The sequence below is a fragment of the Hakea prostrata genome, chromosome 3 (genome assembly GCF_041222555.1).
Source record: "Hakea prostrata isolate BN-2017 chromosome 3, UWA_Hpros_2, whole genome shotgun sequence".
Classification (NCBI taxonomy): Eukaryota; Viridiplantae; Streptophyta; class Magnoliopsida; order Proteales; family Proteaceae; genus Hakea; species Hakea prostrata.
In genome coordinates this window covers 20,394,811-20,416,430 of record NC_142602.1, presented here as the reverse complement: position 1 = coordinate 20,416,430, position 21,620 = coordinate 20,394,811, and the positions used below count along the sequence as shown (strand labels likewise).

The 21,620-nt window shown below is 38.6% G+C and overlaps 2 protein-coding genes across 2 annotated transcripts in view; one reads left to right on the top strand and one right to left on the bottom strand.

Annotated features, from left to right (window-relative positions):
* Window positions 1–2,232: 2,232 nt before the first annotated feature.
* Window positions 2,233–6,694, bottom strand: LOC149021474 (exocyst complex component EXO70B1-like). Its single transcript, XM_089149704.1, has one exon. It carries the CDS (start codon window positions 6,272–6,274, stop codon window positions 4,349–4,351), a length of 1,926 nt encoding a protein of 641 aa, XP_089005830.1. The 5' UTR covers window positions 6,275–6,694; the 3' UTR covers window positions 2,233–4,348.
* A 6,743-nt stretch (window positions 6,695–13,437) lies between these two features.
* The window catches only part of LOC149021473 (putative polygalacturonase), an 8,320-nt gene continuing 137 nt past the window's right edge, over window positions 13,438–21,620 (top strand). Inside the window, exons 1-5 of the mRNA XM_089149706.1 lie at window positions 13,438–14,286; window positions 17,142–17,262; window positions 18,697–18,945; window positions 19,509–19,662; window positions 20,553–21,620. The exon at window positions 20,553–21,620 is cut by the window's right edge and continues 137 nt beyond it. Coding sequence (XP_089005832.1) covers window positions 13,861–14,286; window positions 17,142–17,262; window positions 18,697–18,945; window positions 19,509–19,662; window positions 20,553–21,078 — 1,476 coding nt within the window. The 5' untranslated portion in view covers window positions 13,438–13,860 and the 3' untranslated portion in view covers window positions 21,079–21,620. The remainder of the gene's footprint in view (window positions 14,287–17,141; window positions 17,263–18,696; window positions 18,946–19,508; window positions 19,663–20,552) is intronic.

Here is a 21,620-nt window from a genome sequence, read left to right as displayed (position 1 = left end):
AGAATGATACGGCATCTCTCTGAGACACCCACCACAAAACAAAAGGAGAATATTGATGTTATATATTACTTCTAAATGCTTTGACCTCTACATAAAGCCACCTTCCATTTAAACAATCTGTTCACTTATACAGTTTGGAGAGTTCACAGGAATCTCCAGAATAGTAACACATATCCATACATGGATTAAAAATTATATTTTGATTTAGTTTAATGCTGAAATTTGATTTGTGACTAATCTAGACGTCTCTCCCAAGCTCCCCGATAACCAACCATTTCCTCCTGTCTTCCCATATTCCCCCTATATTTATCCTAATGTCTAACGGTCTATGCTATTCAACGATGAATGTAACGTGTGGGTGTTGTACATCAAAAAAGGGTTATCCATGGCTTATAAATTCACTTGTTTAAGGAAAAGAAGCCCCAATTGGTCCTCCTTATACTAAAAGACCATGAGAGTCTAAAGACAACCTTCTTTCCTTCCACAAGTGTGATACCCACGAAAGAACTCGATCAGGGATCTAACAGAGAAGAAAGAGATGTTTATGTCAGTGACATGAGCCTTATCTTAACAATTTTTGCTAAAAGGCTGTACGTATCTTTTTATGCTTCAATTAAATCTGTAATTTTACAAGTTGAAAATTCTCCTAAAACGCCATCATAAGAATTTTTTTTTCATATTTATTATTTATATTTCATAGAAAACGAATTTAAAATAATTACATAAGATGTCATTATAAACAAAAGTGAATTAGGCAACCCATATTATATGTTTATAGAACTGGCAATGACATCTGTTTGGAACGCCAGAAGTTAGGCCACTCTGAGTCAAATATTTTTAGATATTATTAAAGTTTAAACCAAACAATGGCTAGATTCGGTGGTGATTGCTGATCATCAGAGCATTCTTAGTTAGCCATTTTGATTATATCTTCCTTCTTTGAGGATTATCGATGTTGAATGCTAAGCGGTACAATCACTAGTGGCTCTTTGCTTCAGGAGTTACAGTTTCAATTTTAACTCGAGGAACATGAACGCTTGGTTGTAGCTTTCTGGTCTATGAAAGAAATCACAATATATAGAAAGAAGCGTCTCTCAAGTTGATCATTTAGCAGCTAAGATTTTCAACCTTGATAAATCCATGTTAACCTTTTCTTGGGATGTTCTCCCCCTATCAGTTCAATACATTCATTCCATTAAAGAATAGCTCACACAAGGTTTTGGGTAAACGTTATTCAAAAAATTAGAAAAAAAGGAAGGAAAAAAACTATAGTAGCATGGAGACTCTTTTGAAAACAAAACCATCAATGAACATTCTCATTTGAGGGATGTAATTATAAACAAATTGGTGGAAGCATTGAATTATTACGAAAATCTGGGAAATGCACGTGAACTAAGGAGTTTTTGTATGTCTCCAAAATAGAATTTTTAAATTTTTTAAATTCTGTGCTAATTACCCTCATTTGAGGGATGCAATTATAAACAAGTTGTGGAAGCATTGAATTATTAGAAAATCTTGGTGATATTATGCTAAAATGGAAATTCATCGAGAAGACAAGAGAACTGCAAATGGCATATATTAATCATTTGGTTTGATGATGGAATTTAAGCCAGTTTGTAACGGAGATTATGAATATAACAGACCAGGAAGTTGGGTTCTGTGTGGGGCAGTGGGAACCTTGCACTGGACATGGAAGCATAGCAGGGGAGAGAGAGCACAGGAGGGAGAGGGAGGAGAAAGAGAAAAGAGGTTGGTAAACTGTTATTGCAGACTGTTTACCCATGAAGAAGATGTAGGGGTAACCTGTTATTCCTCTAAATTGTTCACCTATGATGTGTTTCTCAATTTCAAGGGTGAAGGAACTAACAATCACATCACTGCTCTTTGGTTCTCCTCGTCAAGGAGACCTGCAGCAGAACTTGGATGCACACAAGGGGCTTTTGTAGATGAAAGAACCCAAAACCTGCAAAGAAAAAGATGAGGCAAGGGACTTTCGATAATACCCATTTGCAGGAGCTATTTTGGTGGGTTGCTGAGTTACTTTCAGTATGTGTTGAAGAGTTGGATCTTCAGTTTTCTCACAACTCTGTGTTTCTGTACTATACTCGGTGAGAAATGAGGGATGTGTTACTGGTGTATTGATGGATGGGATTCGATATGGTAATAGAGATGAAGATGAGAAAAGGAGTTCTTATGTTTTACTCGAATTATTTTCTGCCCATTTCTTCCATTTCTCTTGGAAACCAAACACCAAGATTCTTGTTTTTCTTCTTTTTTTCCCTTCTCTAGATTCTTCTTTCTCCTCTTGATATCCAGACAGCCTAAGGTATTCAGTGATCACTCATTTTAATTCTTTAACCAAATTACTTGAGGCACAATACTCTTAGCTAATTCACGAAAAAAATTTCACAATGAGAGATATCCAATCCCTACTTAACAACATACAATTTGACAAATAAAAGAAGCAAAAACATTGCAGTGACAATTCATGCAGCCACCGTGGTGAAAACCCAATTTATGTTCCAGAAGAAGCACTATTGTGAGAGTTCCAATAAGAAGCTAGTTTCAATATGGTAGAGTGAGAAACATTTACTCTATATGTGCATCTTAAGTTCTTAACAAATATCTGGAGATACAAGAAACTTCAAATCAAACATCCTCTCTTAATTACATTTCAATTTTTCTATCCTAAGCTGATAACAGTTTAGTTTTTCTATCTTAAGCTGATAAACTATAACATTACTGATTTCATGTATACCAGCCACACATAGACAGAACACGACTCACCTAGTCTGAATCTGGGTGAAGATAGAGCCCTCTTAACAGACACAATAATGTCCAGAAAACTGAATGTCAAAACTGAGGAAACTCTAGGGACTTTGCCGGGACACCCTAACACAGGTTACCATTGATGGTAGAGGATCTAGTATACCAATCAAAACAGTAGTTGGACAGGAATCAATCGAAGGTACTACTGGAGGATTTGTTGCAGAGAATATCCAGAAATTACAGTCACAATAGATCTTGAAGTGGAGGAACTATCCTCTGGTTCAGTCACCTATACAAACATGAGGAACTCAATTCTCAGTTGGGAATGTGAGAAGAGAAAAAAAAAAACATTGGCCAGTTGCTAGAGAAGTCAAACAGGCAAACTGGGATATTTTCGGGGGTGATATTTTACGATCAAATGAGAAGTAACATTTTCCAAGGCTTTTACTGGAAAAAACATGAGCTTTGTAAAATTTTCTTCCATGCAAATTCTGAAAAGCTCAAAGCGAACACTGGAGAACTTAATTTTACTCTAAAGTTTCTTTTTTCAACTAATTTACATCAGAAGAAACAGAGCCTAGGGGGACTCATCTTGTCGAACATTCTACTGGCCTGTGACAAGATTAAAACTTATTTTTACATGTTACAAGTTTTATAACCTTGCAGCAATGAAACATGAGAATCAGGATATCTTTTGCTTGACAATTTATGATCACAGAAAATTATTCCGGAATACCCCATGGTGCTGTATATAATATATGCTATCAATTGCTGCAGCCAAATAGACTAAAACTGGACTAAAAAAAAAAAAGACTAAAACTGGACGGTTGAAATAAACTCATGATGTAACTAATGGGAGGCCAACCAGCTTCTGCATGTCAAAATTGGCCACGAGATTAACAATCACGCCTTGGTCTGTCCAACAGAATCATCCAAAAAACAGTTCATGATAGAAAGAACAACAAAGTATATTGCAGGCTAAAAGCCATGATAGGAGTTCTAGGTGGACTAGACAAGCACCACGCTCTAGATGAGAAGAACTGAACAGATTCATTACAGATATAGTTCAGGTGGGGGAAAAGAAAAAAAAATAGATAACAATCCAAAAAATTTTCCAGCAATGTGCATGGATTACATACTCAGGTGCATAACAATGAATCATAATTAATCAACTGGTACATCAAGATCAAAATTAGTAAAGAAAACTGCTTCTAGACAACAGGAGAAATGCAGAACAATTCTCAATATTAACATATAAACAAAATTTAAAATGGTGTAACAAATGAAACAATTTTCTTACTGGGCGGATGTATCTGGACATAGGTCTCTGGTTAATCTAGACTTTGAAGAGCTCCACTTCATTTCCCCCTTTATCTGTATTTCACTATTGCACAATCTGTGGAAAATTACCTCAGACTTCGTTCAATCAGGATCTCCAAAGAGATCAAACTATTATGGTTGGCCGGCAGCCGGTTGCCCATATACTCCCAAAAATTAAAAGAGTATTCCTTGGTTCTTCTAAACAGAAACAATCAAGTTCCACCAAACAAACCCATCAACAACATTCATTCCTTTACTATTACCTCTTTCTAAGGCTTTGGGAAATTGCTTGACCCTCAAAGAAATCCAATACAGCCATCTCGATGTCATCTACTGAGTACTTGATATACATCTCAGGGTGCTTCCAGCTTTCTATATTGCTTTTGAACCGACCAAGGAAACCCCGGTAAGCCGGGAGGAGCTTCTCTGAAATGGATATACGAAGCTCCTCACGCAGCTGAGGTTCGGGTACCAACCATGTGGCCTGAGTCCGGTGAACCTCTTCAAACATGGCGTTGAAGTTCTTGAACCTTTCCCTCAAAGCGGTCTTTGAAACCCCCGACGACGAGAAGCTCCCACTTACATGGAGCCCCTCGTCTCTCAAGCTGTGTAGGATCCTCACCCATGTCGATCTCTGATAGGTAGTCGCTGCCTGTCTGAATTTCCCCATTAGCTTCCTAACGTAATTATCCCCAATCATCTCCTGGAGCTCAGGGGATTTTTTGACTTTCTGAACGATGTAGTGAACGTTATTCATGAGGAAGATGTGAGCCAACGAGCCATCTTTGTAAAGCTTGGACTTTGCCTCTATATTCGATTGCAGAATCAGAATAATCCAAACCATGTGAATGGCTAGAGGAGAACGGTTCTCTGCCTCCGGAATCTCCAAATCCGGTGTCACGGAATCACCGGTGAATCGTAAACCAGTGGAAGGAATGGACACGATGAGGTCCTGAAGGGTCTGCTTGTAATCAGAGATGAGATTTATATAATTCATCACGTACCTCGTCAAGGGGTGAATTGTCCCGCCTGGAACCGGAACCTTGGAGGTCTCACGTTGCACGGCGTTTTCGAATTCCGAGAGAATCCCTCTGATGCCTTCGGCGAACCGCGATCGTATCTCCGCCGCCTGGATTCGGATGCAGTCGGATGACTTGGAACGGAACACGGCGTCGAAGTCCGGCAAGAGTTCGGACAGCGTATCGTAGAGGTCAATCATCTTGAAGAGCTTCTCCGGCGATCGACGGCTGATGCTAATGGCTTCAGCAAAGTTTAAGAGCTGGATTGCAGGGCCCTTGACTGCTTCCATGAAACAGGCGTCGTCTGCACCGGGGGCGAGGTCGACGAAGATCTGCTCGCAGAGAAGTTTCTCGCTCGCAAAGAGGATGCGAACGCAGATCTTGGCTGCACGTATCCAGCGCTTGATCTTAGACTCTAGAATATTCCACTCCAGCCTCTGGACGTCGCCGTAGCCGAGCTTTTCGATGCCAAGACGGCGAAAGCTGGCGTCGATGGCGGATTTGCGGACACTTCCGTATACCTGAGCGCACTGGCGCAAATTCCCAGCAGCGACCATCTTCTGGGCGACGCTACGAAGGTCGCGGATGGCTTCGGATGGGATCAAACTGATCTCACGGATGCTGTTACTAGCACGGTATCTTGGTATAGGATCCCCTCTGCTGCTGGTACTCCCTTCTCCATCCAGCAATTCCTCTCTTCTGCTATTGATGCGTCGTACACTTCCTCCTCCTCCATCGTCTTCTGGGTAACCAAAATCGATATCCAAATCGCTAATTATACTAGAGCTACTCGAGCGGGTTGAATGGATTGAAAAAGAATCGGATTTGAGAATAGAATCGAAATCAACAGGGTTATTATGGATTGTTAGGAGGTCACGGAATTCGTCTTCGAGATTTGCCATGGAAATCTGGACTGCACCTTTCACCACCTCGCCAGAGTCCCCACCACAACCACCACCGCCACCGGGGAATGCATCTCCGGACAAAGTAACGGAATCAACGGACCTTTGGATCTCGTCGTCCTCCTTCAAAAAAGCTTGTTGATGATGATTTCCTCCACCATCGAATATCATTCGTTCCCTGGGCTCTTCGGATGTATTGGAGTCCCACCTGTGGATGAGCTTCTCCGCCGCTTCTACCTTCAAGACGCTGTCAGGCGATTCCATGGCCAGGACCCGAAATAGGAAAGAAAAAGGGTAATCTAAAAAAGAGGAGAGACAAGGAAAGGACAGAGAAGATCCAATCCGTCAATCATCCATTAGCAAAGTTAGGAAACTTTTCGTTGGCGTAGCTGGGTTTCAGTTTTGTGTCACTTCACGATGGATTGGATAATCGATACTCACTCATTGTTTGTTATATTGCCTCAATGACTCAGAGTAGAAATATAGATAAGAAAGCATAGTCGCTGAATAAAATCATTTGACTAAGAAGGTAGAGAGACGAGACAAGTAGGCAACGGCACTCTACTGCTCTATACATTTGTCAAAATTTAGACTTCTCTCGACCGTTTGAATTGGGGAATGGGGTTTTTTTTTTAAGACCCAAGAGAGTCAGAGAAGTGAGGCTTAATATATTCATTTCTGTTTTGCATATTCTGGCGAAGCTGCCGGAAGAATATCGGTACCATTTTATCCTCCCGATCTTTCTTGAAAGTTGAAACATTGCTGACAGTGCACCACTATTTTTCCAATCCGGTTCAACCGAATCCATTGAACCAATGGTGGCTCAACCCTCTCTCTTTGGAAAGAAATGTAGTAGCATCCAATTCTCTCGAGGCCAGAGGCGAAGTCATGTGTTATATTATGTAATACTCTCATCTTAAATATAAAAATTCACATGTTATTGATGATTGAGCTTCTAGCCTAGGTGCGCTTCTAGTGCACATTGGGGGATAGCCGCTTGTTAAGAGGTCTGTGGTTGGATTGGATCCTCCGTCCCCTCCACAACTCTCCCCTTTTCCCCATCCTATACCCAAAGGGTCTTTGGACCCACAATCATGATGACTAGTATCTATTTGGTCAAAAAAAAAAAACATCTGTCACAGGGTGGCTCAATTGTCGAAAGACCCATAATTTTACCTAAGAGATTAGGGTTCAAAGCTCTACTTATATTAATTATATAAAACTCTCCTAAGCATGTAGTCGATGTATGTATAAGCCCTACTAGGTCAACCTTAAATCCAAAAATATCAAATCACTTGTTATAACTTACAACTTGAAGTGATCAACAAGACAGGTACACCCACGAGGGGAAAGAACGATTTAGATTGAATAAGGTTAATCTACTTAACCAAAAAACCAACCTCAACGAAGGTAACGACTATTTACCTCCCAAAAATAGTAAATATGTCTTTTTGTTTGTGTGAAAGAGACCATAATCCCAATTTGTTGGATAAGGTTTTGCCCTATATATTAACTTGATCACAGGAGGTGGCTTCTCAGTTCTTGGAATCAAGAATTTTGTTTTGCTTCAACTCAATAAATGTTTTGAACCATTCAGCGTGATTTTAGGTCTTTAGATCACACATCTTAGATAAGATTTGCATTTCGACACCTCAGTTATCAACGGTTGAAATCAAAATTTTAATCGAGATTTCAATCCAACGACCTACGATATCTCGCTGAATGGTCTGAACCCAAACTAAGAGATTAACCCACCCTTACTCTTTCGTCTTCGCGAGCCGGCATAAACCAGATTTTTGTGTAGATTCACCCATGGTTCACCTGAGGTAATTTTCAATTGGACCGCATAGGCTTGCTATAAATCACATTTAATCTAGAAAAGTAACATCTAAATTTAATATCCAAAAACAATTAAATAAAAACACTTCGTTAACTTATTAATGGAACGGTTAATGTTAATTTCATAATTGTTATGACAATAGTACCTCAAAAGAACATTTATTCACTTTAAACATTTTGAAACGTGCAAAAATTAAAGCTCGATTATTTAACCTGTTTTTTCTATTAAATAAAATAAAAAAAAAAAGATTATTTAATCTGTTTTCACCTTACCCTCATTGGCTCGATCCAAACTAAGCTTATATTGGTCATCAACAGAAGTATAACTGTATAAGACTGATTTAGTATTATCTTTTATAAAAATAATAAATAAAACACTGTTTTTAATATCTAACCTTATTGCTTAACAATATTCTTGCTAATTTTGGTAGTTTAAGTCAAATCTTTTTATAGAAGGAATTAGTTAAATCTTTTTAAAATTAAAATTTATTAATATAAAATCTTTTTTCTTTTCGAGACCATGTTAGATTTGGTTATGTGAGGCGTCAAACTAAAAAGGCTACTGATTAGTTGTCTAAGAGGCGGCTAATTGGAAGAGATGATCTGGTATTTTTCAATGATCCCCGCAAGAAATGACAGACATCCTTAGAGAGGATTTTCTCAAGAGTTGTGCTTTAATTTGATTTTGTTTTGTGTTTTGGGTTTTTGATCCCATTTTGTAAAAAAAAAAAAAAAACACTTTCCCAGGAAAAAATTGAATGTGAAGACAAATAATGGATCGAATAAATGTTTAAAACCTGTGTGTTTGAATTTAATATATATATATATATATATATATATATATATATATATATTTTTTTTTTTAATCTTATGATTTTTATCGCAGATGTTTTCTCTCCCATGGGACAATAAGGAGTTGATTATTTGGTTTATATATAAAAATCATATGTTACTTATTTTTGTGGTACAAACCGCAACTACACGCGGTATGATGCGAACCGAACCTAACTTGAACCCTAGTCCGACCAAACCATAAATATATTGCTTACATTAATTAATATTAATATTTCTATGTATAACTTGGGAACGTGAGTTGTGGGTCATGGGTCATAGGCCTTGTTCTGGAAAGCCCATTTTGTTATGGACCTTGACTCAAAAGATTCATTACTAGATTAACATAGGGAGATGCCATCAGAGAGGTACCTTCCCATAGGGAGGTGACCTGAAGAGATATCCTCACAAAGAGGAACTTTGCTTTTTCGCCCATAGCTTTTCGGAGTCTATGTGAATTGTGGTCTACTAGAATGAATGCTAGTAAATGATGTTCCATTGTACATGCTCTTGTTTCAATTTGAGCTACCGATTCTTCTTTTTTCCGTCTCTCTTCGTTTTTTTTTTATGAATACTTGGTCTCTGCTCTTTGCTTTCATTTAAACTTTATCTCTCTTCATTTAATGCTTTATCATCTCTCTTCATTTATTCTTTATGTCTTTGTCTTGTGTTTTTTTTTCTTTTTCTTTTATATTTTGGTGTTTGAGTCTTCTCTTTTCTTCATTCTTTGCCTCGTGGTGTCTTTCGCCTGGTTCTCCCGCTTCTTGGAGTTCCTTCTTCTTTGTTTTCTGTTCTTTGATCTTGTGTGCGCTCGGTGCTCCGGTTTTTGGCTCGCTCCTTGGTGGCTTTGGGAGCTTGGGAGTTGGTGGCTAGTGGTGGTGGCGCTGCCCTTCGTTTCCCGGCCTCGGTTGCCTTCTTCCTCCTCCGATTTTTTTCCTTGGGTCTTCCACCCTGGTGTCGCTCCGTCCACCCCCTCTCGACTCCTTCTTCCTCCGTGGTCGTTCTGGTTTGTTGTCGTCGTGGCGATATCCGCTGGGTCCCGGGTTTCGCTTGCCCGGGGGGGGGGCGGGGGTTTCTTTCCTTGGACGTACAGGCCATAAATAGCAGCTGGATGTTACAATTAGGATTTTGGACATCATTGTTGAGTTTGGATCCTCTCCCATGACGAGGAACACTTTGTACTCTCTTTATGGTTGTCGACCACAAATTACAGGGGGCCCAATTAGTATTGATGATGGGAGCCACTTTTTTAAAATTCTTTTATTATTTTTATACTTGTGGGCTCCATATACTTGTGGTTATAAAGTCATCAGGGGAGAGTGCTCCCCTTTAGAGGAGATGATCCACTATAGATTCAGAACTTTCTAAAAACTGTGAAAGTCTAGCCCTATATCTAATTTCTTAATTGCTCCTATTATCGATATTTGGCTCAAACCCTTGGATCCTGGAGAACCATCCAAACCAGCGCCTTGGTTTAGTCCTGGTTCATTAAAAACTCTGGCATGTTGGCCTCATAAGGCACTTCTCGAAAGGTGATAACGGGGGGGGCTCCCGATGACCGCCAGCGAGGCTTCTCGGCACTTCTCGTAGCGCGCCTAACACGCCCATTCTCAGAAAAAGTAGCATTGCCAAAGAACTCTGTACATATCCCTCAAACATCAACCCTCGCATTAATTTCAGCCTTGAATGCACTGAGTTTCATTAAATACGCGTGGCCAGCTAGGAAGCTTATAATTTGTCCGCCACTTACTCGAGTACTACATCCTTCAGTTTTGTTTGCCAAAAGGTGTTATCGCTGTCGGACCAACGTCATCAATGGCCTAACCTCCTTATTCGGTGGGATTATGTACAGTTGTGAAAGCTTCTTGGGCAAGATTGAGAGGTACCTTGCTGATCAAGCCGTGTCCTCCAACAACCGCCACCCTCCTTACAGAATCCACTGATCCGACGGTTGAACAACATCTTCACCATCATTGAGGTATGAGGAGAATAAATATACGAACACTCAAGACAAAAAGTAAGTCATTTAAGAACATTAACTCTGATTAATAACTCTCAGACGAACAATCCGAAGAAGACATTTTCTTCGTCTTCAAAAAGAATTTACTTCATCTTGTGAGGATTCTTGTTCAAGATTTGACTTATTCATGGGAGGTGGCTTCCCGTCTTTAGAGGCGGCCCACTCTCACTTTCCTTGTTTCTTTCAAGAACCCAAGACCAGGTTCACTTTAAGAACAGACCAGGAGGGTCGAAGTCAGGTTTTGGAGCAACAGCTCCAAATCTCAAACGCTATCTCATTGTCCACAGAAAGAGTAACTTTTTGTCTACAACTCAAGTTGTTGAATTATCTACTAAACTTGTCGGCTTTGGGGATGTAAGAGAAAACTCAAACCGATCCCAAGTCCAACGTTAATATAGAGAATTGTGTATGCTAATAACTTTCATTTGAATGAATTTTTTTCATTAAAATTTTTTTTATTTCTATTGTGGTTCATCTTAATGAATGTAAATTTTTTTTTTACTATACACATATATCACTATTTTTTAAAATTTTGAATTGACATTGGTATCATTTGGTTGCTTAAATCAAACATCTTAAGCTTTAGGTTCTTTCCATATATTTAACAGTGAGAAGTCGAATATCTCTGGCATTACAATTTTTAATTGATCTCAAAGAATAAGTTGGCGAGAATCATATTATGCATATACTAAGTGATGCATTAGATCAAATACAATTTTATGTTTCAATTTTTAACTTTTACGAGAAAAGGTATTTTTTTATCTTCTCTCAATGAGTCACACTAGTCTCTTAGATTCTATCCTAAGTTTTTAGACATAATTATGAGCACTGCTTCACCAGTATTTGTGTCGAGTCTTCTTCAATAAGTTCTCAACAATAAAACAATATTTTTGTCTCAATAATTTTACATATCATCCAAACAACACTTTTTCATAAACAATTTATTATTGATGTAGATACTTATTATTTTACTATAACAAAAGCATTAAGTTCAACTTGAGATTTGCCAAATTACCTCTGATTTCTTCCAACATTCTTACCCTTACTATCAAAACAGTTATATATTCTTCTTAATTTTTTGGATTTAGGCTTGTTTGGGTCAATTTATGGGCACCTTAACTAGTCCTCATGGTAATAGCTTTACATAGGGAGGAGGGAGAATAACTATTTATCTATCCGTACCTTTGTTCTCTGATAAAAATATTGAAAACGATACTTATAAAGAATGTCGTTTTCAGAAAAGACTGTTACCAAACGTGCACTAAGATTGCATAGTGCACAGCCAAATACGCAGTGGCTGATGTGGCAAACATTATACAACCATAATGGTCTCTAGCTAAAAAGCCCAGCCCACCTTCGTTGTACCCTTCGAACCAACTAGAATACAGAATTAATTGACGACGCCTGCTGCCTTTCTGTGACAAGATGGGCCTTACAGGGCTCCAGAAAATCTTGATGGGCTTAGAAGTCATAGCTGTGACTTGGCAATGGGCCCAGACTTTTTCTTTTGAAAATTCCATCTTTCTGTGAAGAAGCTAATGCTTTAAAAATAGTGGGCCTCCTCCTTGGAATTAAATCTTTAATTGGCCTAGTTGCAGAAGCCACCATTCTAGCTTCACATCCTCCTTCTTGGGTTTGAAGCCCATTGGGCTAGCAAACCAAAAAACACTTGCAAATGAATAGCTATTACCATATTCTTATCCTACTAATAATCGGAGGGATTCAGATACTCTAAATGAATATAAATGAAAATTTTTGAAAGTGATTTATGATTATCCATTTAAAACCCTAATCCTGACACAATCTACCCATTAATGGAAAAACTAGGTAGTAACCAATTTGACCTAACCCGAGGGCTTTGGATTTTCAGTCTCATCGTTCTTTTGCAAACTTCAGTTTTGATTACCTAAAACCATTGGAACTAAAGAAGCATAACAGCACCTTTGAAGGTCGCTCAATTGGTAATGACTAACATCTTTTAATGAAGAGGTCACCAATTTGCCACTCTTATGGTATATATAATAGTCTCCACCCTTGTATTATGGTTTATTAGATTATCTTCCATTTATAAATACATCACTAGTCTGTGTAACTAAAATCACTGAATTTTTTTACAAGATTGAATATTCACAATCAGTGATGGGTCTTGTCATAATGGTTAGTGAATCACACTTGTAACCTGATGCCAAGAAATCGAAACAACTTATCCTAAAAAATTGTTAGGATATGAAATTTTGCTCTGTCTGGATTGAAACCTTCAACATCTGATGAGAAAAACATTTCTAAAAATTAAATGCATTTTGATTTTTGTTTTAGTATTGACATTTTGTAGACTATTGATGCCATGCTACATAAGAAGCAAAAGAGTCCAAATCACTTCCCTCTAAGACCACAACTTATTATAAAATAAAAAAAGAAAAAAACAAAAATCTGCAACTAAACTCAATCATGTAGTGTTGTGGTTGGTCGGTCTTCCTCTCAAACAAAGCTCATTTGTAGTAGAAGCAACTTCCTACCTACTTGAAGGAGATGTTTGGCTTGCCACTCTTTATTTCTTTGAGTTAAGAAGCAAATTTTCAGTTAAACCAAACATCACAATTAATTTGGTGAATCAAATACCATTTTCTTCAATCTCATAATTTGTACCTTTCCTATCAAATTTGTTTTTTTTGAACCGGGGAAATCAATGAAATAGGAGTGTTCTGATTTTTTCGGGTTGATTTGTCTGAATGGGAGGGAGTGGTAATTTTTTTCAACTAACAAGGGTAGTTTCGTCAGAGTGGCTTTCCCCTGCATCTCTCAGCATTTCTCCTTAGGCTCTGAAAGTGGAACTGGAAGAGGAAGAGTGAGAGTAGAAGTTCCGAAATGCAAAACAAACCTGTTCTCGTCAGTTTAATAGACACACTCGCGACTTACACGCCTCGTCTTTCCTCCTTGTGAATCTTAACTTCGAATGCACTCCAATTCCCAAATCTCTTCAGCGTGACAAGACTCGGCACCTAATGAATCTTGAGAAAACCCGAACCCTACCTTCTGAGATGCTCGTTTTTTCATCTAGAATTCGAATTTCTTATTCAAATCTTCCTCGAATGAAAATTTGATTGGAAAAATCTACTTCTTTCGTCTCTTTGAGATCTGCTGATCTCGTTTCATACAGATCATGGTGTACACATTCACGCTTGGGCGGTTTCACAACCAAAGGCCTGACTTCAAGCGTTGTGTCCCTGCATTTCTATCTTCTCACAAGACACTCTTCACGATTTTGTGGATCGTTGGATTCGCTTCGGTTTTTGTATGGCAAAAGAACATTGGTGATGGTATTCGGATGTTCCGGGGAGTACCAGCTCGGCCTATTCCGAAGCTACGACCATTTGCATTCAATTTGACTGATTTCGGTGCTGTTGGCGATGGCGTAACAGTGAACACCGAGGCATTTGAGAGGGCTGTGGTTGCTATTTCTAAGCTGGGGAACAAAGGTGGCGGACAGCTTAATGTTCAAGCTGGGCGTTGGCTTACGGCACCATTTAATCTTACCAGTCACATGACATTGTTTCTCGCTGAAGATGCTGTTATACTTGGACTTGAGGTTGGTAATCAGTAATTCTCCTCTTCTTTCTCCCTGTAAACCAAACACTTTTCAGTTCAGGGTGAAATTATTTACGAGTGGGGGGTTTATTTCTCCTTTGCTCCTTAGAGTTTACTCTTTCCTGTGCACTACTCGAAAAGTCGTAGGTTGATCATGAAATATCTTGCGGTCCTTACAGTGATCTAATTCATCTTCACAGTTTTCCATTTTCCTACTTGTCACTTGATGCTGGATTTGACGACTCCTTCATTGGATTGAGGATCAAAGTCTATTTTTTTGTGATTTAATTGAAAAAATAAACTGCGTAAATTTATTGAATTTGCTACATCGAATAAATGAATAGTTTGGTTGGTTGCCAATATTATGAGCATTTTATGTATTGTTTCAAATCCCAAGAGTAGTTGGTCTGCATCGTGTGAGTTAAGCATAAAATCAGGTCTGTCACGAGTTGTTCTAAGGGCTATTGGAGAGTTCCTCATTTGATTTGAGGAATTTCTGCCTGCCCAACGTAAAGACTGATGAGTTACAACTTACAAGACATAATCTTGATTTATGGCTTTTCTTTGTGTTGAAAATTTGTTCGTTATTCTGGTTTCCATGATATGTACTCTCATTTGTGGGGAGTGCGTTTGGAGGATCAGTAGGAAGTGGTGGGTTTGATCCCAAGGCATGGCCACAATAACTCAAGGTTTGTATTTCCATGTAAGCAGTATTTTTTTACCTTTACCTTATTTTTGCTCACATTGTGTTTCATTTGGTGTTTCTTGGTGGTTCCAAGTTCCAAGAGATAAAATATGGTTTGAAGCTGCATAGAGGAATTAATGGATCTTTAGCATTAATTTATGAATCTGTCATACATATCTGCTTTGGTATTAGTACTATGGTCATTATGTTTCCATTGGGCTATAAATACATTTTGAAGGAGTGTGTGCAAGGTTTTAAGCCTTGGCCAGTTGAGATTGTGATTAGGATCAGAATTGGCCATCATCAATCAGTGAATGTTCTGTCAACTATTGGCTAGCGTCAACCAGTATTGAGCTGGATTGGCTTATCATTATTGGGATGGTGCCGTCTGATCTGGATGCAATGCTCTTCCAGTGTACTTAAGCTTAAGGCAGTCTAGGAAACTTAACAGATTATGATCTGAACTCAAAACAATACCAATGCTACTTTGAGGGCAATTTTGGGTAGTAGGACTATTTTGGTCTTTGGTCTCCTTCAAGGTTCTACTCTAGGAAGCACTATAGGTTGACTTTGTTGTTAGTGGAAATTTGTATTTTTTCAATTTACTGTACTTTACCTCCTACGTATTCCCTTGTTATTTAAAGTATTCTAAGGTTTTTTTTTTTTGGGTTGGGGGGGGGGGTGGGATGGGAGGAAGGAATGTTGGATGACTCATGGGCTCTATATTCTTTTTGTGTGCTAGAGTACTTCTTATGAAATGTATGCTGCAATACTACAACAGTTTTGGCATAATTTACAATTTAGTGATGCAGGAGCAATTCTTGGAGATGAACTGTGTCCAAATTTTTGTTTCAGCTCAATTGGATATAATAGCTTATTAATGTATTCAGTTTTTTATAATTTGAAGTTATTTGTTAATCTTCTGTTTTACTTTTAATAGGCTAAGTAATGATTGAATTTGATTTATGATTCTGTTTCAGTTTTAGATTCTGATTAGGAGTCTTTTTTTAGTTTCTTTAAATAAATGGCTGTAACCAGCAGATTTATATTTGAAGAAATGATTTATAATAACCAGAGTGGTGTGGTACCATCAGATTCAAGAGAAAGCTTTGTTGAATCACTCACTATTCCCATTTTTTGGCCTTGAGTTTTGTTTTGAAGGGATCTGATGCAAATAAGTATCGTAAAGGGTTTATTTATTGAAAATAAGCTTGGGTATGGGTGTGTTGGGTTTTTCATCCCATAGGTTTACGTTGTTGGCCAATTTAATGAGCCTAAAATGTGGTAGAAACTGGAGTTACTTCATCAGTCTGCCTAGAATCTGATTCAGTTTCTTTCATTATTTTATTCTCATATTCAGTTTATTTTACCTTATTAGTTGAGAATTGGGTTAAGAGTTTCCTTTTTAATGTCTGAGTCTGTTTTTGAGTCTTCCATGTAAGTTTAGAAGGGGCTGCAGCGTTGTACATGAATTTTATTAATGAGACCAGAGAAAAGGGGGAAAAAAGAGGGGGAGGGGGGGAAAGAGAAGAAGAAGAAGATGATGAAAAACATTGGGTTGTGCTTTGCTCTTGATGGAGTATGTTGAGATGCCATTGTGAGAGACTAAATACGTTGAGTGGCTGTGGGGCAAGAGACCTAAGCGAGAGTTTAAGATTTGATCCAATCCTATCCTTCTTTTTTCTCTATTTTAATTAATCTCACTGTGTGATCTGGTACAAGTTACTAAATCATTGCCTAGCATTCTGAGTCAGCATTAGACTTCATTCAACAAGATCTTGCCTTGGGCTTCTAGGTCCTCTTTGATGCTATCTTACATTATTTGGTACCCAAGCCATGGAAGGATGCATATGTAGACCTTCTGCTGAAGTCAAATCATACATCTCTACCAAAACTCATCCACTTGACGTTCATATCTTAGAGTCAAATATCAGAACCAGGTATATTCTATTAATGGAAATGCGATCAGAATTAAAAACTTGGCTGGTTTTTATCTTTTCCAAGTTTTTAATTCATTATTATTGTTAGCAAGTTTCTAATCAATGTTGATTGGAAAAAATAGTATCAGGAGCGGCATCTTTCTTTGCTTACCTCAATGACAATACTTAGGGTTAAAATCTTATTCTATTTTGATAATTTTTCTTGAATTTATCTAACATGCCTCTTAACAGGATGAGACGTACTGGCAGCTGATGCCTCCATTGCCGTCTTATGGATATGGGAGAGAACATCCTGGACCACGATATGGGAGCTTGATCCATGGTCAAAATCTCAAGGATGTTGAAATAACAGGTTAGACATATGCATGTGTATGGTCTATAGCTCAGCATCTCAATTGCATGTTGACCTAGTTTAGAAATTGACAAAATTGTTCTAGCCTTTTCTTCATTTAGTTTTCCATTTTTGTTAATGTTTTCTCGAGCCAAACTATAGTAGAAGGTCCATTCTTCAACTCCAAACTGGTCTTAGCTGAGTCAGCTTCATCTCTGCATGATTAATTGCTTAATTTTGAGTTGGTAGTCCTTTTGGAAGATTCTCCTCGAATCCTTGAGTTGGTGGACCCTGGTGCAACAGTAAGGTTGCTCCAGTGTGACCAATAGTCATCGCAATGAGTCTCTGGGAAAATCTCTAAAATCAGGGAGGCTACATACATTGTGACTGCTAATGACCTCACAGTAGTGGGAGCCTTGTGCACTGGTTACACCCTTTTCTGAATGACACAGCTGAGTTTTGTTGCATAGGGGCATTAGCCAAGTTGTCCAGTGGCTCTCTCTCTCTCTCAGAAGAGTGGATAGGGGGCATTTCTTACCTATTTTTCTAACTGGCTAGATTATCATTGAACTCCAATGAGCTGCCAAATATTTCCATATCTGGTATGCATATGTGGATGGGAGAAAAGTGACGGGAAAGGCTGCTCTATTATTCTGGAAGATGTCCACACAGACAAATCTTATGATATTTACTTCAGTTATCTGACTGGGGTCTCCCCTACATTTCCCCATTAAAATGTGTTCAAGCTTTATCTCATGTTTTAGTGCTTTCCTGACATGTATGGCAGTATAAACATCTGATCTATGTGTATCCATGTAAAATTTGACCATGTATCTCTAAGAGCCAAATCTGATTTTAGATCTGTCAGAAGCCGCAGAACAAAAGATATTGGAGCCTTTGTTCTGAAATTGGTTCCCATCCTTGAGAAAAAAATTGTAGAACCAAAGGTGGTTTAAGATAGTTGTATCTGACATGTATTGTAGTGTTTATGTAGCAAATACATTTATTCAGATTTTATGTACTGGGTTGGATTATTCATCTTTGCGTGGGTGTTTTTTCTTGGTTATAAGCACCACATGGGACTGTCTAAATGACTAAATATACCTCTATAGGTTTATTTAGAACTCATAACTTTCTTTTGATTGCCCATTGTCTTCACAATAATTCCTTGAGTCGAATATAAAAAGTTTTAATGATAATAAGTGACTTGTATGTTATTATGAAATACTGTCACAAGTCTTTTCTGTGAAATGAGAGGACTCCCTCATTGGGGGGAAAAGAGTCGTATACTTAAAGGGCAGAAAAGCAGGGTTACAAACTACTTGACTACCTTACGGGGTGTCAAAAAAAGAAAGGCGGGGGGGGGGATTATACAGATACATATATATTGTTTTATTTATTCATAGAGGGGCGTCTAAGTATAACCACTAATATATTTGATTCTATTCATCACAGGGCACAATGGCACCATAGATGGGCAAGGTAAGTCATGGTGGGTGAAGTACCGTCGAAAATTACTCAACCATACCAGGGGCCCACTTGTGGAGATCATGTGGTCAAGTGATATCCGGATCTCTAATATCACTCTGCTTAATTCTCCTTTCTGGACCCTTCATCCCTTTGACTGCAAGAATGTATTTATCACAAATGTTACCATTTTGACTCCTATCTTTGAAGCCCCAAACACAGACGGAATAGATCCTGGTGAGTATGCTCTGCTGGTTTTTTATTTTTTCTGGTTTATTGTTTAATTTTTCATTTTGTAATGAAGGAACCTATAATGAACTTGTGGTGAGCCACTAGGGGATGTTAACCTCATCCCCATGAGTTGAAACATGAATGCCTTTAAAAGCCCGAGGTAGAAAGTCTTGCAGATGCAATGGATATGATAAGTTAGTTTAAGGGATGTGAATCCTTGCTAGTTCAGGGTTCTAAGACAATAATGGATCTCCTGGTCATTATATGTTTATTCTTTGTTACATTGCACATTGGGTCCTGAGGTTGGATGAGATGCAACCATCAAACTAGTTAAGGTCTCATGGGGCTGTTGGCTTAACAGTTTTTTAAATTCAAGTCTACTTAGAGCATAAGGGACAATATGACACTCCCCAGACCCCATTGTGGTGGGACTCTTGTGCACCGGGTATGCCCCCTGAAGTGTACTAAGAACATAGGTACAGCTTATTGAGAAGTAAAAGGGGTTCTGATTCTTGTCTATATTATTATCATCTTCCACTATAATTTAGCTTAGGGTTTTTGTTTTGCAGATTCATGTGAAAATGTGGTCATAGAGGATTGTTACATTAGCGTAGGAGATGATGCAATTGCAATAAAGAGTGGTTGGGATCAATATGGAATTTACTATGGACGGCCTTCCACCAACATTCTCATACGAAACCTTGTTGTTCGTTCTATGGTAAGGTGAGTTATTCCTCACTACATTTCCTGAATGTCAAATTTATGTATGTATATGAGGATGGTACCTAACATGCTTAGTTATTGGAATTTTCTCCGTAATTTTCTCTTAACAATAAGCCTTTTCCTAACTAAATGGGGTCGGTTACATGGATTTTTGCCCCTCCAATCAGTTCTGTTTGAGGCCATGTTAGACACAAGGCCTAAGCTATGCATATCCTTTCTCACCACTTCTCTTAATGTTATATTAGGTCTAACTCTCCCGGTTCCTTCAATTTGGATTATATCACTTCTCTGTACAAGGGCATTTTTAGGCCTTTGTTGAACGTGGTCATAGCACCTCAAATGATTCTCTTGTAGCTTATCATTTATGGTAGCAACTCCCAGACCAACTCTAATATGATCATTCCTTATCTTATCCTTCTTAGTTTTGCCTCTCATCCATCTTAGCATCCTTATTTTGTTGCATTGAGTTTATCTACATGATTCTTATAACAACCCAACACTCAGCATCATACATCATATTAGCCTATTCAAATCTATGATATACTATATGGTAATGGACAGTATCATGTTATAGCCTGCAGATAAGCTAAACCAAAACTATCAAACACATTCTTTACTTTTCAAAATTTTTAAAGGAGAAAATGTCTCTCTTCACTTGTCCTTGTTTGATCCCTAAAGACTGAACTGGGTCCAAGGCTGTCGGAGTCTTTGATATGTTATTCTTAGTTGAGCCACACCTTTCAAATTAGTGTGCCCGCTTGAAGAAACACCTGGTTGCATATGGGCTGTGAATATGACATTGTCACATCACTATGTGAAGTAAATCCCTTACATGTCGCCATTTGTATTTTGACATTTAACCAAGGTGTGCTTTGATCAAACTTGGCCAGTGCTGGAGTATCAATAGGCAGTGAGATGTCTGGTGGAGTCTCAAACGTAACAGTGGAGAACCTTCATGTGTGGAGCTCAAGACGGGCAGTCCGGATCAAAACTGCCCCTGGTAGAGGAGGATTTGTTCGAAACATAACCTACAGGAATCTTACCTTTGACAATGTCCGGGTGGGAATTGTCATCAAGACAGACTATAATGAACACCCAGATGAGGGGTATGACCCCAAGGCCTTCCCTGTTCTTCAAGACATAAGCTTTATCGGTGTCCATGGCCAAGGAGTCCGTGTCCCGGTTCGAATCCACGGCAGTGAAGAGATCCCCGTGAGAAATGTAACATTTCAGGACATGTCTGTGGGGATAACATACAAGAAGAAGCATATCTTCCAGTGTGCTTTTGTTCAGGGACAAGTAATTGGAACAATCTTCCCTGCACCATGTGAGAATCTCGACCGCTATGATGAACAAAAACAGCTAGTCAAGCATTCAATGGCCCAGAATATTACAGACATTGATTATGATTTCTGAAGGGGGTTCCTGGGTTCAATTCTGGTACCCTGTTGTGCTGGGCACATCCCATGGAGATCAATGGCTTTATCTTACGTTTATCTTTACAGTTTCGGGCGCCCTGGATGGAGTGTTTTGCTGAGCTGTTATTCATTTCTTTCTTATCTTTTGTTGCAGCTTCTTCATCTTCCCATGGGTTTGTATATATGCCGTAAGGTACCATGTCCAAAGGGTTCAACTGTTTTTGCATCATGGATTTACTGAGGCAGGATAATGCCCACATTCTGCAAATGTCTTTAAAGAACTTTAAAAGAGAGATGGATGAATTAGCTGCTTGTACTTACAGTTATGTTGCCTGGTAATGTAGCCTCAATCATATCATTCTTGCATGCAAATCGGGTTTGCCATTCTTTGATTCAGTACCCAGTCGTCCAAGTTGATGTGCTAGTTAGGTGAGGCTCCTAAATCCGCCTTGCTTGATTCCTGTAGCAACCAAATCATGTTCAGGAACCATCACTTAAGTTGAGTTCCACATGACAACACTATGTAATCCAAGGTTGAAC

Bases quoted from the DNA above. Each gene is read 5' to 3' on its own strand.
- LOC149021474 (XM_089149704.1), bottom strand. From the start codon at position 6,274: ATGGAATCGCCTGACAGCGTCTTGAAGGTAGAAGCGGCGGAGAAGCTC.